We start from the raw sequence: 14,138 nt of genomic DNA on the forward strand, positions 1-14,138 counted from the left end.
ACGTAGTATGTCTCGCGCATGCGCAGAACATACACTCATGTCACTTTGGTGTGTCCCGAGGAAGTTTTTTTTTGACCAACTCGGGGACACTGGTCAGTCTGACTGATTTTTCTGCTCCAGTCGGTCGTTGGGTGGGTGTGTCAGAGCCCTAGACGCTTTGGTTGCATGTGGTTGCTATGACACTGAATATCAGTGGCGGTAAAAATGTTCCCGTTTCCCCTCCACTGTGATTGGACTGCTGGGTAAAAAGTGTTGAGTGCAAGTGTTAAGTTTTACCTAAAGCATTAATCAGCACTCAGTGACCAGAAAACAAAAAAACAGGATAGGAACATAGGGCCTCGTCAAGCTGCTGCATTATGTCAATACGCCGCGCTCCCATTGCAAATATTTAACCCTTGTGTTGTCCTTGGGTCAAATGTGACCAATTTGTAGATCAGAATTATGGGTTTCTTTTAACCAAATTTCCCCAAAATAACATGAAAGCGTGGATGTACGTTGTCTGGAAGCCACGTAAAATTAATGATTACTTTCATTGAACTGTAGGTGTTTTTTTTTTTTTTTCAATTTTACAGCATTTGAAACAAACTGCAATCCACTCAACATCCTATGAGCTTAACTACGAGTCCAAATAATCCACAATTTCTGGGGGTTTATTAGCAAACAAAAAATAGGTATTATTAAAAAGTGACAAACGTTTCAAAAAGCGTCAAAAACATTGGAGAAAAAAATAAGTTGATTTGCAATTTGAACAAGTTCACTCTCTGGTAAGACAACACAAGGGTTAAAAAAAAATGCTGGCCTGAAGAAAAACTCCTTTGGTGCACACACATTGTTACTAGGTAGAGTGTATTCTGTGCTCTGTGGCTGATTTAATTCATCTAAAGATAACTTTCCCCCCCATCGATGGGTTGTAGAGGTAGCTAGGTAGAAGTCGGAGTGATTGTGTCCGACGCAGTGTCACACTCCCCGTCTGTGTGTTGCAATCCGAACTTCTCTATTCTTTGGTTTGAAAGACGGGCCACGGGTTCATTTTACTGCGTGGGGGTGCTTTGAGTGTCAAGTCAAGTCAACTTTATTCTAATTACACAATATGTGCCAGACATACAGAGCAATTAAAAACATCTTTATCTCTGACCCACGGTGCAATGAGGACACATAAAACAAATATAAAAGATGAAGAATATAGGATAAAGACAGATACAATATACAAATAAAAAAATATAAGTAATATGTACAACACAGTGATGAATTCTAAATAGTGCAAATATAAGGCAAAATCAAACTGTAGAGAAATGCGCAATATAAAAGCAAGAGTTCCTGAGTGTCTTCTTTTATATAAAGTGGCTAGTGTTGATCCTGATGGGGGGGTTCAGAGTCCAGAGTTCTTGGAGGCAGAGGGGAGGGGAGGGAGAAAGGGGGAGGGCGTTGAGCCTTCTGACAGCCGGGGGTGTGAAGCTGTTTGTATACTTGTTGTGTCATGACATCATTTTGGGAAATATACATATTTATTAACTTTCTTTTCAAGAGGGAGATGTTCAGATGGATATCAATCCCATGTTTGTGTGTTAAGAGCCAAGAAACAGTTAGCCTAGCTTAGCATAAAACAGGAGGAAACGGCTAGAAAAATACAACTCCCAACAGTTTTAAAGCTCACTGATTAACACACTGTCTAGTTTGTTCAATCTGTTCACAAACAGAAATCTAACATTTGAGTTTGACCTTGTGTTGCAGATTTTATCTTTGTGTTGATACTTTATTAAGAATATCTTATCTGTCCTCCCTGTAATCCAGGTGTCAACGTCAATTTAACTTTTGATGAAGGATTCAGCGCAATCTTCAGTGACAAAGGAACAAGTAAGTATTTAATGAGGATAAGAAGCTCCTTATTAAAAAAAAAATAAAAATCAGTTGTGTCTTCCAGTCTGTCAAACTGCGAGCTACACAGGTTTGGAGTTAGCATTTGCTTCCAGGTGATTTAGGTTGACATGAATCTGTCTGCTGTGTCCTCTCAGGTCTTGTCGGGGAGACCAGTCTTCTTCACGTGAGGTCAAATGAGCAGCAGTAAGTACACTCACTGCTTATTTAATGGCTTCCACACTGTCCAGTTGTAGTTCTTCAAACACTTTTGAATGTAGTTTAAAATGGTATATTAAACATTTGTAAAGCCATCCTTAAAAGGAAAATATGAATATGTCTACTAGTACTCTAGTGACTGAGTCGGGCTAACGCACATTTTGACGGCATCACCTAGATCATCGGGTGCAAAAACTAACCAATCAGAGCCTAACTCTCCATCCCTGCTGCGTTCAAGCAATCCTAACAAAATCATAACAGAATGAAACAAGCACTGAAGAAATTGGCATTTTTACATTGGCATATTATGTAACGTTAAATATTCTCTTATCTACACATATTGGAAATTGAGATAAAGACAATATTTGTTAACAGATTATGAAGTAAAGTTTTATTTCAGAATTGTTTTTTAAACCCCAAATAAGTCCCGGGTCAGTTTGAGCCGAGGGACCCGAGAGGGTCCCGAACGTGAAGACAACACACGGGTTAAAGGGTTGGTTCACCCAAATTACAAACAAAATATATACCAAATATATTTTTTCTCTCTCCAGTGGTATCTCTCCATGCAAGTAGTTCTGGTTGTATTCCTCAATTCAATTGTATAAAAAAATATAGAATCAATTCAAAACAAGAGTTATCTGGAGACACTTTACAGATAGACCAGGTCTAGACCACACTCCAGAATTTACAAGGACCCAACAGTTTTAGGAGTTTCCTCCAGAGCAAGCAACAGTGCGACAGTGGTGAGGAAAAACTTCCTTTTAGGAAGAAACCTCGGACAGACCCAGACCCAGACCCAGACCCAGGCTTTTGGTAGGCGGTGCCTGACGACCGATTGGGGTTAGATTGAAGAGTGGCAACAACAGCCACAAAAATAGTAGTTTGTAGTAGTTCTTTGTAGTAGTTCATGGCATAGCAGGGCACTGTGGGCATTACAAGGCCCAGCAGGACGTGGCAGGGCACAGCACAGCGTAGCAGGACGTAACATGGCATCGCAGGACGTGTACCGGGACCACGGCGACAGCTGCTAACATGATTTTGGAGCCTCCCTGATCCAAGGAGACATGCTGGGCGAAAAGGACATAAGGACCCCGGGGAATTATTCCCCAGAGCTAGGTTAGTAGCAAGCATTTCAAAAAAAAACTATATTTAGTATATTATAATAAACATAAATAATTTGAGCCATTTTATATTTTGGGGTTTAGGATGCAAATGAGCGTTTGCGTTTCCCTCATTTACACATCAAACTATATTACACATGACTGTAGTGCAACTTAACATTTAAACAACAATAGACCAGCTCAACTAAACCAAATTGTCTCAACAGCAACTAACTAGGATTAAATAAAGAAAACCACAAACAAGGTCCTGGTTTTATACTTAAGGCAAACAAGCCCCCAACTTGTGAAAACCGGCTCACAGGCCACAATAAAAGAGGAAGATGCACAGCAACGTGACAATAATAAGTGACATTTATTAAATAATGATGCAAACAAGAGCACGATGAGGTGTGATTGTCAGTATCAGTGATGAATGTTGGTGGATGGATGTGATGGAGAATGTGAGGTGCATGTTGTCAGTAGTTAACAGAGAGAAAACATGTTGGTGCGCCATCGGTAGAATGCAGCCTCCTGGTCTCGGGCAGGCGGGGGTTAAACAGTCTGGGAGGACCGGCCAGGTGATCACAGTCATCTCATCATCGCCTCTGCTACACCTGCAAGTTAACAAGACAAACCACAGTACCCATGTAGGACAGGCCCAGGGCCGGCACACCAACAAACAGGACATCGTTTTTAGAGCTAGTGTTTGTGTATATGCAATAGTTATTATATGATTGTGAAGAATAAATTGCAATTTTCTCACATTTCCACAGGGTTTTCTCCCTTAGCCGCTGTACCCTCCCGATTTAACCCACGTGGCTGTGGGGGTGCCGTGTTCCTCCTTCCCAGGCGTTGTGGTGGTTCTCACACCAACATCTGTTGGGGTCTTCACTATTTACCCATAGCTGGGGCTATTTGTCCATAGCTGGGGCAGTGGTTGACGGGCATCAGGGCGTTTCTACTCACCGATGCGCCTGCATGCCACGTCTCTGGGGCCCACTGCTGCTCCGAGATCCTGTACAACTTAGCCTGGAACCACAAGGGACCAGTTCCCATGTGTGCCACGGGGAGGCGTGTACCAGGTCTTGGCAGTGTGAGAGGCTATGTACCGGCAGAGGAGGCGACACACACTCGGCTCCTCTTTCAGCCCTGAAAACAAAGGGCTGTCCGGTGGCAGTAGCTGGAAGCAGAGAGTGGCGAGCAGAAGCAACATACAGCATGTAGCATGTAGCATGTAGCACGCACTGACTACAAGCTCTACTACTCCAACACTACTGCACTGACGCATCACACGCCCTGCGAGCAAACGCGCACACACACACACACACACACACACACACACACACACACACACACACACACACACAGACAGACCCGCACGCATGCACACACCCAAACACACACAGAGACAGACAGACAGACACACACACACACACACACACACACACACACACACAGACAGACAGACAGACAGACAGACACATGCACACACATGCACACACGCACACACACATAAAGACAGACAGACAGACACACACACACACACACACACAGACAGATACCCACACGCACATAAAGACAGACACAGACACACAAATACACACAGACACACAGACAGACAGATACCCACACACACAGAGACAGACAGACAGACAAAGACACACACATACCCACACACGCAGACAGACAGAGACACACACAGACACACACACACACACACACAGACAGACAGACAGACACACACATGCACGCACGCACGCACAGACACAGACAGACCCACACACATACACACACACAGATCAACAGACACACAGACAGACCAACAGACAGACAGACCAACAGACAGACCGACAGACACAAAGACAGACCGACAGACAAACAGACACACAGACAGATACTATACCAGTACAAATACATCTCTTCCTCAGCCAGGTAGAAGCTTTTTGTACCACTTCTTCTTCTTTGGCTTTTCCATTATCTGGCTCTGAAGATCTACCAGCTGGGACCTCAAGGTGCTCTCAGTCCTCTCCCACTCCTGCTCTTTTTCCAGCTGAGTCAGCTTCAGGCTTTCTGTGGCCTGAAGGAGGGATGTCTTGTCCTCCTTCCACTGGTTGAGATCACTCTCCAGCTGCTGCTCAGTGTTCTTCAGAGCTGCGAGGAGGCAGTCACTCACAAAGCTCTGCTCCTCATTCTGATCCACATAGGAGGCTCTTGATTTGTCGCTCTCCTCTAGCAGGGTGGTTTTCTCCTGCTGCCATAGGACACGCTCACTCTCCAGCTGATCATACTTTTCCTCAAGAGCAGCCATGAGGGTCTTGTTGTTTGTGTCCTGTCTCTCCAGCTGGGCTCTATGGGAAGCCTGGGATCTTTCCATAATCTCCTTGGCCTCCTCGTCCTGTTTTAGGAGATCTTCCTCCACCTTACTCAATTTATCCATCAGCTCCTGAGCTCGATCCCTCTCCATCTCCAGATGGCTCTCCAACATCACGTTGGCAGTCTTACTTACCGTGAGGATCTGCCTCTCTTTTCGACGCTTCAACTTCTGCCTCGCCACAATATTTAGAAGGGCCTGCATCTCTCCTTTCATGTGCTTTAAATCGACTTTCAGGGCTTCAGTAGTGAAGGTCTGCAGGTCCAGGTCTTTTTGGGCTTTTTCCAGCTGGGATGTCAGATGCTCCGTTTCCCTGGGTGGGGAGGGGACACGCTCAGCCAGAGCCTCATCCAGCCGGGCTGTACGGGAAGACTGGGATCTTTCACGTATCTTCTTTGCCTCCTTCCCCTGTTCTTGGAGAGCTTCCTCCATCTTTCTCAACTTATCCTTCAGCTCCTGAACTTGAGCCCGCTCCATCTCCAGAAAGCTCCCCAACTCTAACTCCACGTTGGTTTTACTTACCGTGAGCTTCTGTCTCTCCTTACAAAGCTCCATCTTTTGACTCTCAACTTCCTTTTTCAGGGCCTCCTTCTCTCCCTTCACCTGCTCCAATTCAACCTTCAGGTCTTCAGCAATGAAGTACTGCAGGTCCAGATCTTTTTGGGCTTTTCGCAGCCTGTTGCTGGTTTTGACCAGTTGGGATCTCAGATGCTCTGTTTCCCTGGGTGGGGAGGGGACACGTTCAGCCAAAAGAACTTTTAACTCACCTATCTCCTTCTGCATCAGCTCTTTCTCATGGCCCCAACCGCTGCCCTCTCTCTGGAGTTGGAGCTGATTGAGGAGATCGGCCAGCAGGTCCTCCCGGATGATTAGGTGAACTCTTCCCTCAGATTCACATTGGGTGAGTGTCGCCTCGCCGTCCTTCAGCTCCAACCGTACCTGGGTCAATGACGTATAAGGATTTTCAAGAGGCAAATTTTAAAATATAATAAACAATAGTTTCTATTGTATTTTTTCGAACATACACAGTGTCAGTTATGCATGAATCTATGTTTAACATGTTTATTAAGTGATCTTAGTATTTTTTCACGCACATGAATTGGCCATGACCATAAAAAATGTAATGTGGTGCGACTGTGAAAAACCTTAAATTAAATAAATTCTTAGAATCATGATGGGAATATTCACTCAAGTTCTGAGTAATATGAAGTGTATAAAATCAAAATGTTGGCATTAATTTAGATTTTTTATTATTATTTATATTTTCTGTTGTTTTCCAATACAACAGTCACCTTCTTGTATGACATTAGCGTACTACTTTTTCCTGTAATATGTATGAAACGAATAAAAATATCCAAAGAATACATTTTATCCAAGTATACAATGTTTCAGTCAATTTCAGTCAATGAATTCATATACTACATTTCTATTTACTGAAAATTACAGCTATTACTGGTCGCACCACATGATGCATGGTCGCATCAAATGACAGGAAGTCCTCATATTAGGTTGGCATTAAAAATACCTTTTATTTTGCAATTCCAATAAATTGCATGCTAAATATTTAGTGAAATCATGTTTTATTCCAGTTTCCTTCATTCAAAACATTTTGATTACATTTTCATTTTTTTATATCATTTCAATGACCATAACGTTTAGGCCTTTTTCACAACAATGCTTCATTTCCATTTAATTTCAACTGTACTTTACATTGTCATAAATCACAAACTGCTACAATGGAACATATTCAGTGGGGGCAACATCCCCCCCCCCCATTTCATTTAATTTCACAAATTGTCATATTATCTAATATTATGCCATTTTTTAAAATCACAGCCACCTTCTGAACTTCACTCGTGAACTTATGACCCAAAGGGTTCAAGAAACAAGAATATCAACACAACAGTAGAAAACGTTAAACTGGTCCTATTGATTCTATTAATCATGTTCCTGCTTAACCCCAGCTGCTTTGGAATTTCAGTCGCCTTCCTATTTCATTTCATTTCATTTCATATCATATCACAACATTGTCATATTCATTTTTCTAATATGCCATTTTAAAAATCACAACCATCTTATGAACTTCACTTGTGAACTTAGGACCCAAAAGGTTCAAGGAGCAAGGATATAAGCAGAACACTAGAAAACATAAAACTGTTATTGATCATGTTCCTGTTTAACCCCCAGCTGCTTTGGAACTTTTCCCAATCTTCCTTTCTCAACTTGGAGAAGCGAGAGGTTGCTGGCTCAGGCTCTGATATTATTGCCTGGATATCATGCCTAAAGTAAAAGATGGCATCAACGGTCTGTGGCCACATGAATACATTTTTATCCCCTGACTGATGCATGGCATTAACTTTGACCTCTTCTCCCACAACTTCTAGGACTTGGCCTACATATGGCAGTTCATCATAGGTCACAATTACAAATTTGCCATCTAAGTCTTGAAGACTCTCCTGCTCTGGCTTTGATGTAAGGCATGTGGTGTCTTGCAGGTCGACCTTACTAGGCTGATAGCAGAGGCATGTTTTCATCTCTGAATGGGTGCAGAAGCATGAAACCTCGCAGTGGGTTATTTGAGCAGGTTGTGAGGAAAGAAATTGATGGATCTTGAGGGTGCCCTTCACAGTCATCAGTTTGTCCGGAATTAATTCATCATATTTCTTTATATTGTCTGTGCTTATCCAGTAGTGTTTCACGCTAGAGCCAGACTTCTCAACCAGAATCTTGAACACATCCTCAGGAGTCTGAAGTTCGCCTCCATGGAGGACATGGCGGTCAGCCTCCCTCTTCACAGCACCACCAATGCCGTCTGGCGCGCCTTTTCCGTGGGATCTTTCGGAGTAATTCCACGTCACGTATTTGAAGCCACAGAGGAATGGCACTGTACTGAGAAGTAGAAATTTGCTTTATTTCTGTACTGCGTGACCGGTCCATCACTTATCACATGCAGTGCCGTAACGTTTGGGTGGGTTTCCCGTAGCTCTTTTAGTATGGGCTCCAGATGTGCCCAGACGGCCCGCTCATCATGTGTGAGGTTGTCGGAGAGCGTTGCATACGACTGGTTGCCATCCACGGTGTACAGCACACCAGTATGTATTGTGGCTTGTTTCCTGCTTCCACCAAAATGATACGCCTGAATTTCGGTGCTCAATTTGCACGCATAATTTTCCGAAAAGTCAGTATGGAGGACTGCCTCAAATTCATTGAGATTTTGCTTGATGTATCGGAACTGTTCGGCCTGTTGGAGCCAGTTAAACTGATGAATGGCTAAAGCCTCTAGTTTCTGTCGGAACAGCTCCTTTAATTCGTCTAGTGTCCCTGTGTGTGTCTGCTTTGCTACATTGGCAAATGTTTTCTCTCCATTTGTAGTTGTAACTCTCTCCCATTGTTCCCAAGAGACAGTATCGCCGTTTTCTGTGTTAGGCATGTCAATCTCTTCAAAGCAGCACTTGGGACAAACTCGATCCATGCATGCTTTATTTTAGTGTCACAATTATTCCCACTAACTCTGAGATACTAGTGGTCTTCAGCAGCCCTCTCTTTGCCAGTTTGTTCACCAACAGCCAAATGTTCTCATGCTCTGAACACGCACATGTATCCCTGTCCCTGGTCTTTGGCTCTGTGATGTAAAAGGGCCGGTTTCGAGTGAACTGTCTATAAGACATGGATAGATGCTGTTCTACCTCTGTCTGATACTGTGTATGAAGCTCAGTAAGAGGCTTTGTTAAAACTCTTCTTTGTGCTTTCAGTTTATTTTTTGTGATAGTATCCTTTTTCCCTGGTAAAAGAAAACAGTTTTCATCTCTGGTCAAAAACTGTATAACAGCTTGCCTTCTCTCTGTAAACAATTTCTCTTGTCCCTTTTGCTTGACCTTTCCACTTGGACCTTGCTTTTGCCTTGCTATAAACATCCTCTCACTCCTTTGTTTTCTCATTTCTATTAGCTTTTTCCTCAGATACAACACTTGTTTTTTAAGCGCGCTCTTCTCCCTCTGCAGTCTTGTGCAGCGTTTCTGATTTGAAGTTTTCCTTTTCTCATCTTTCACTGGCGTGGACACCACTGGTGGATTAAAATCATCATTCACTATTGGGTCCAATGGAATTACGTTTTGCTCTGGAACTACGTTTTCTGCTGGCTCTGGAACTACAACTATGTTAAGGAGAACTGGTGGAAGTGTCTCCTCCATAGATGGCGGTGTGAGGTCTAATACTGGGTTTGCCATATTTTTTCTGTGCGTGTAAGCCCTGGTTGCAGCCCTCCATTTCTCTCTCTGCTTCTTTCTCTCTCTGTCTTGCAGTTCACTTGATTTAACATAATGCATCTTTCCCTGTTGCTTTCTTCTCTGATAGCTGAAACAAACAGTATCATTTATAAATCTATGGCATAGGCCTACTATCCACTTTTGTTTTAATGTAATGTAAAAAAAAATGTATTACCTACACAGAAAATAAATAGTATTACTTTTAATTTAATCAATTTAATGTTTCATATCAATTCATTGTTTTTCCACATTTGAGAACAAACCTTTCTCTTCTCCTGGCAAGGTACGCTGCTCTTGCTGCAGGGTGTGAATTGACACGCTCCCTGTGGCGCGCAGACTTATCTTTGCTTGACAGTGGCATCTGTTAAAAACTAAATAAATTAAATATTAAAAACAAAGTTATGTTGGTAAAAAGACATGTCGTCACTTATTTTGTATGTATTTTTCTCAGTATACTTCATTAAGCCCTTTCTCCCTAAAATGCTAAAAAGAATCTAGATAAAACTAGATAAATAGATAAAGTCTGCTCTACATATTTTAAAAATTAATCAATTGTTTGTAAAAATCATGAAAATAACACAAAAATGTAAATTTGTACAGTATATCTGTAAATCTGGCTGTAGATGTTATGATTGATTATTCTGACGATCCTTGTTGTTATTCACTATTGTTGAAATTTAGATATTTTATGACCTTGTTACTTACTATTTATTAACAGCATAAAGTGTTTTATGTTTTATGTTCATGATATATGTTTTTTGTTATATGTCTGCAACCTTGTTGTTTGTGCTGCTGCTTATCCTGGCCAGGACACTCTTGGAAAAGAGATTTTTAATCTCAATGAGTTTTTCTTTCTGGTTAAATAAAGGTAAAATAAAAATAAATAAATAAAATATTAATCATTGGAAGTAATCTACAATAGTTGCACCACATGATATTTTTACATTCTGTCAAGATTTCTAGGGCTAGCATTAGCCTGTGCCACAAAACTAGCTAGTTTCTCACATAAGGTCACCTTGAAGTATATTACCAAAATATACATTTATAAATAACACTACTTTATTTTTTTTCTTTTTGAGGTCATACCGCATGACATCCAAATATGGAAACTGCATACCAGCACTTACAAACATTACTTCTAAAAAAAAGGAGAGAGGGTTACAGACCTGCTTGCTTCTTCCATGTGCTCTCTGCTAACTGGTGAATGATGCAGATTCCTGTCTCTCAGTGGAATTCAAAATAAAAGTCCCGAAATAGGAATTTCTTGATGGTCGCGCCACATGATATTTCATAAAAGAGACAGGTTCGGACAATATTTGTTTGCATGCTATGGGGGAAATATCTGTTCAACACATCTGAAATTTCATATGGGATTACAAAACACATTAGAAAATATGCCAAAAGGGAGAAAAAATAAATTTAGGAAGATTTAGAATAATTTTAAAGATGTTTAAAAACCAACAGTTATGGTCGGACGGTCGCACCACATGACATTTTAACCCTTTAAGCCAGGGGTCTTCATTGTTTTTTAACCCTTGTGTTGTCTTTCCGATAACTGTGAACTTGTCCTTCCAGTTCAAAATTGAAAATATTTTTTTTTTTGTTCTTTTCCCATCTTTTTGTCACTTTTTCTGATTTATTTGTCACTTTTTCCATGGTTTTGGTGCATTTTTTAAAAACCTGAGCTGGTTTAATGATAGATGTTACACTTATTCTTGGAATTCATAGTCAACAATGCTCATTTATATCAAATTACACTTAAGTTTTTAGTTCAAAAGGCAGAAATTATGAATTATTTTGGCTAATAGTTAAGATCAGAGGATGTTGAGTGGATTACAGATGGGTATATGTCAAAGTTTAGTCCGGATACTGTTTAGAAAACATTAAAAATAATTAAAATGCTATAAGATTAAATCAAACACTCAAATAATTCAATGAAAGTAATCATTAATGAACAACGTATGGAATCATCCATGTTATTTTGGGGCAATTTGGTTGAAAGAAATCCATATTTCTGATATAAAACACATTGAAACGGGCCAGTTTGACCCGAGGACAACACAAGGGTTAAGCCAAGAACCCCTTAACAGAAAGTGAGACAGAGCAGGGACCCCCATTGCAAAATAATGTATTACATTGTGTAAAAATTAAGTTGCATATTAAACTGGGTCTACAATAACATGTGGAATGGCCTGAAGCCTTTATAAATACATTTTGGCATAGAATACTAAGCTATTAAAATAAGAATTGTTGATTTGTTGAAACATGATTTTCTAAATCACGTTTTAATGTTAATATCTGTGGATCTTAGTGACTAACTTACCTATAAGCCAGTGTGCTTATGACCAATGTTTTTTTTCTCTACTAATCATATATGTTGGATTCATGTCAATACAATATTAGGGGTCCCGGACCCCCTGTTGAAGATCTCTGCTTTAAGCACATAAAACATACGTAATTCCAAATTATTTTTTAAATTAACATATGGTTTCATGGAGGGGACTGATTTTACTAAAACATGGTGAATTATTATGACATTTTGAACTTTTAAGCTCAAGAAACTACGATCGGACAGAAAATGTAGGCGTCCCGTCATTGACCCACCTGTTCTTCAAGGTAACTGAGGTAGAAATCGATTGGTTGATTCTCTCTGGTGTTGAATTCCATGTTTTCCAGTGGTTTTTCTCTCGTTGCAATGTGCACCGTTGGATTGTCAAAGTCAGACTGTCTCTGATACAAACTGCTGTTTGAGTGAATGTGTGTCAGAACTCAAGTTGGGTCTAGTATTCAGTGGGTTGTCATGACAACAACAACATGTATTTTTTTTTTTTTTAGTCCCTATGGTTATTGATTCTATTCCATTCTATCTTTCATTCTATTGTTGCTATGGGACACCAGTTTTTTTATGATTGAATATACAGTATAAATGTAATAATTTCTGATGATTCCTAAAATATGGCAGAAAGACCACTTTACAAAATATGGAAAGGAAAAATATGAGCAGTACACACAAGTATGCATCAGTTGGGCCATCATTTTCTCTAACTCCACTCACCATGTGCACTCAGCCACTACCTATTATTTAAGATGTGCATTTATCACAATAAAAATAAAATAATAATAATAATAATAATAATAATAATATATAGAAGTGCATCGACATAAAATGTTGATATAGATGATTGTAAAACAATAAACATGATCTTGACTTTGACTACATGCAACACTGTAGCCAATGATTTACATTTACTCCATACTCACCTGCTCCATGGCTGGGGATAATTTCCCATGTTGCATGTTAGAAACCGTTGAAACACTTTTTATTAAACATAATTTACAAAGCTGTCGTATCACATTGAAAGCTGATATTTTGTCACTAGCAACCTACACCTGTCATCTGTCAAACCCAGTTGCATTTTCGGATTTGAACAAAACCGTTCAGGAGTTATTACAGCAAAGGTGGGCCGTGCGTAATGGTTCATCTGTCCCTCCTGGACGGGACGAATGAAACAGCATGGGGGACGGAAGTATGTAACATACAGTTTAAGCCATATAAACTTCCCACAACTTTAATATTTCACTATATATCATGGATGGTTTCCCAAAAGGTGTTATTTTAGATTAGGTGTTATTTTAGACATAGATTGTTGCGTAAATGTCCGTCATCGTGAAGCGCGTATGAAGCGGTTATTGAAATATCATGCATGATGATTCTTCCATTTTATAGCTAAAACAGTATGATTTTACAGTTATATCATGTTTCTAGTGTGGAAAATGTCGTTTCACTTGGTGTTTACGTGGGTTAGACCACTGCACATACAAATAACTCAAATCACTAAACCACTCCAACCTGTATTCCTGGTGGGCACAAATATATTTTCATCTTTTCTAAAACTGCTTTTCCATGTCTCACCTACAAAAATTAGTGTATAAACACAGATAGTTGTGCATTTACTTAAAATCCATAGAGTTATAGCCAGGTCCATATCCCATTATAGCCTGTTTTGCTTTCCATGTAAAGAAGCATGCAATATGAAAGTCTGGGATTTTGACTCAGGTTTCCATTCATAATTGTCATTTCAGCTGTCTTATTCAACAAACAATCAACTAAAGCAACAAAGACATATTATGATCATGTCTCCATGTCTAACAGACTCACAGCATCACAGTGCAGTACTAATTGGGAGTTCCATGTTTAGTGGGGATGTCCTCGTTGGACGGTTCCATCGCTTTACGCACGCATATGATCTCTAGGAATGTATGGCATCTTTAACACAAATAACTAGGCCTGCATGGGTGTTTACAAATATTTTGGCCTACTTGAGTGTT

At 40.3% G+C, this 14,138-nt stretch overlaps 2 protein-coding genes and 1 long non-coding RNA gene across 3 annotated transcripts in view; 1 reads left to right on the forward strand and 2 right to left on the reverse strand.

Annotated features, from left to right (window-relative positions):
- Positions 1 to 2,290, forward strand: part of LOC116684750 (condensin-2 complex subunit D3) — a gene marked incomplete at its 5' end in the record, with an annotated part of 38,766 nt that extends 36,476 nt beyond the window's left edge. Inside the window, 2 exons of the mRNA XM_032510184.1 lie at positions 1,792 to 1,854; positions 2,013 to 2,290. Of these exons, the coding sequence (XP_032366075.1) occupies positions 1,792 to 1,854; positions 2,013 to 2,065 (116 nt within the window). The remainder of the gene's footprint in view (positions 1 to 1,791; positions 1,855 to 2,012) is intronic.
- A 1,237-nt stretch (positions 2,291 to 3,527) lies between these two features.
- Positions 3,528 to 4,534, reverse strand: LOC116684751 (uncharacterized). Its single transcript, XR_004330837.1, has 2 exons — positions 3,937 to 4,534; positions 3,528 to 3,787 (listed from the first exon to the last, which is right to left on the reverse strand). It is a non-coding gene; the product is annotated as an uncharacterized LOC116684751 (long non-coding RNA).
- Positions 4,535 to 5,091: 557 nt separating this feature from the next.
- On the reverse strand, positions 5,092 to 12,572 carry LOC116684752 (tropomyosin A-like). The gene is made up of 2 exons (XM_032510186.1): positions 12,414 to 12,572; positions 5,092 to 6,483 (listed from the first exon to the last, which is right to left on the reverse strand). The coding sequence occupies exons 1-2, from the start codon at positions 12,474 to 12,476 to the stop codon at positions 5,098 to 5,100; spliced, it is 1,449 nt and encodes a 482-aa protein (XP_032366077.1). The 5' UTR covers positions 12,477 to 12,572; the 3' UTR covers positions 5,092 to 5,097.
- Between the last annotated feature and the right edge of the window lie 1,566 nt (positions 12,573 to 14,138).

This window comes from Etheostoma spectabile, unplaced genomic scaffold, assembly GCF_008692095.1.
Source record: "Etheostoma spectabile isolate EspeVRDwgs_2016 unplaced genomic scaffold, UIUC_Espe_1.0 scaffold00019573, whole genome shotgun sequence".
NCBI classification, from domain to species: domain Eukaryota; kingdom Metazoa; phylum Chordata; class Actinopteri; order Perciformes; family Percidae; genus Etheostoma; species Etheostoma spectabile.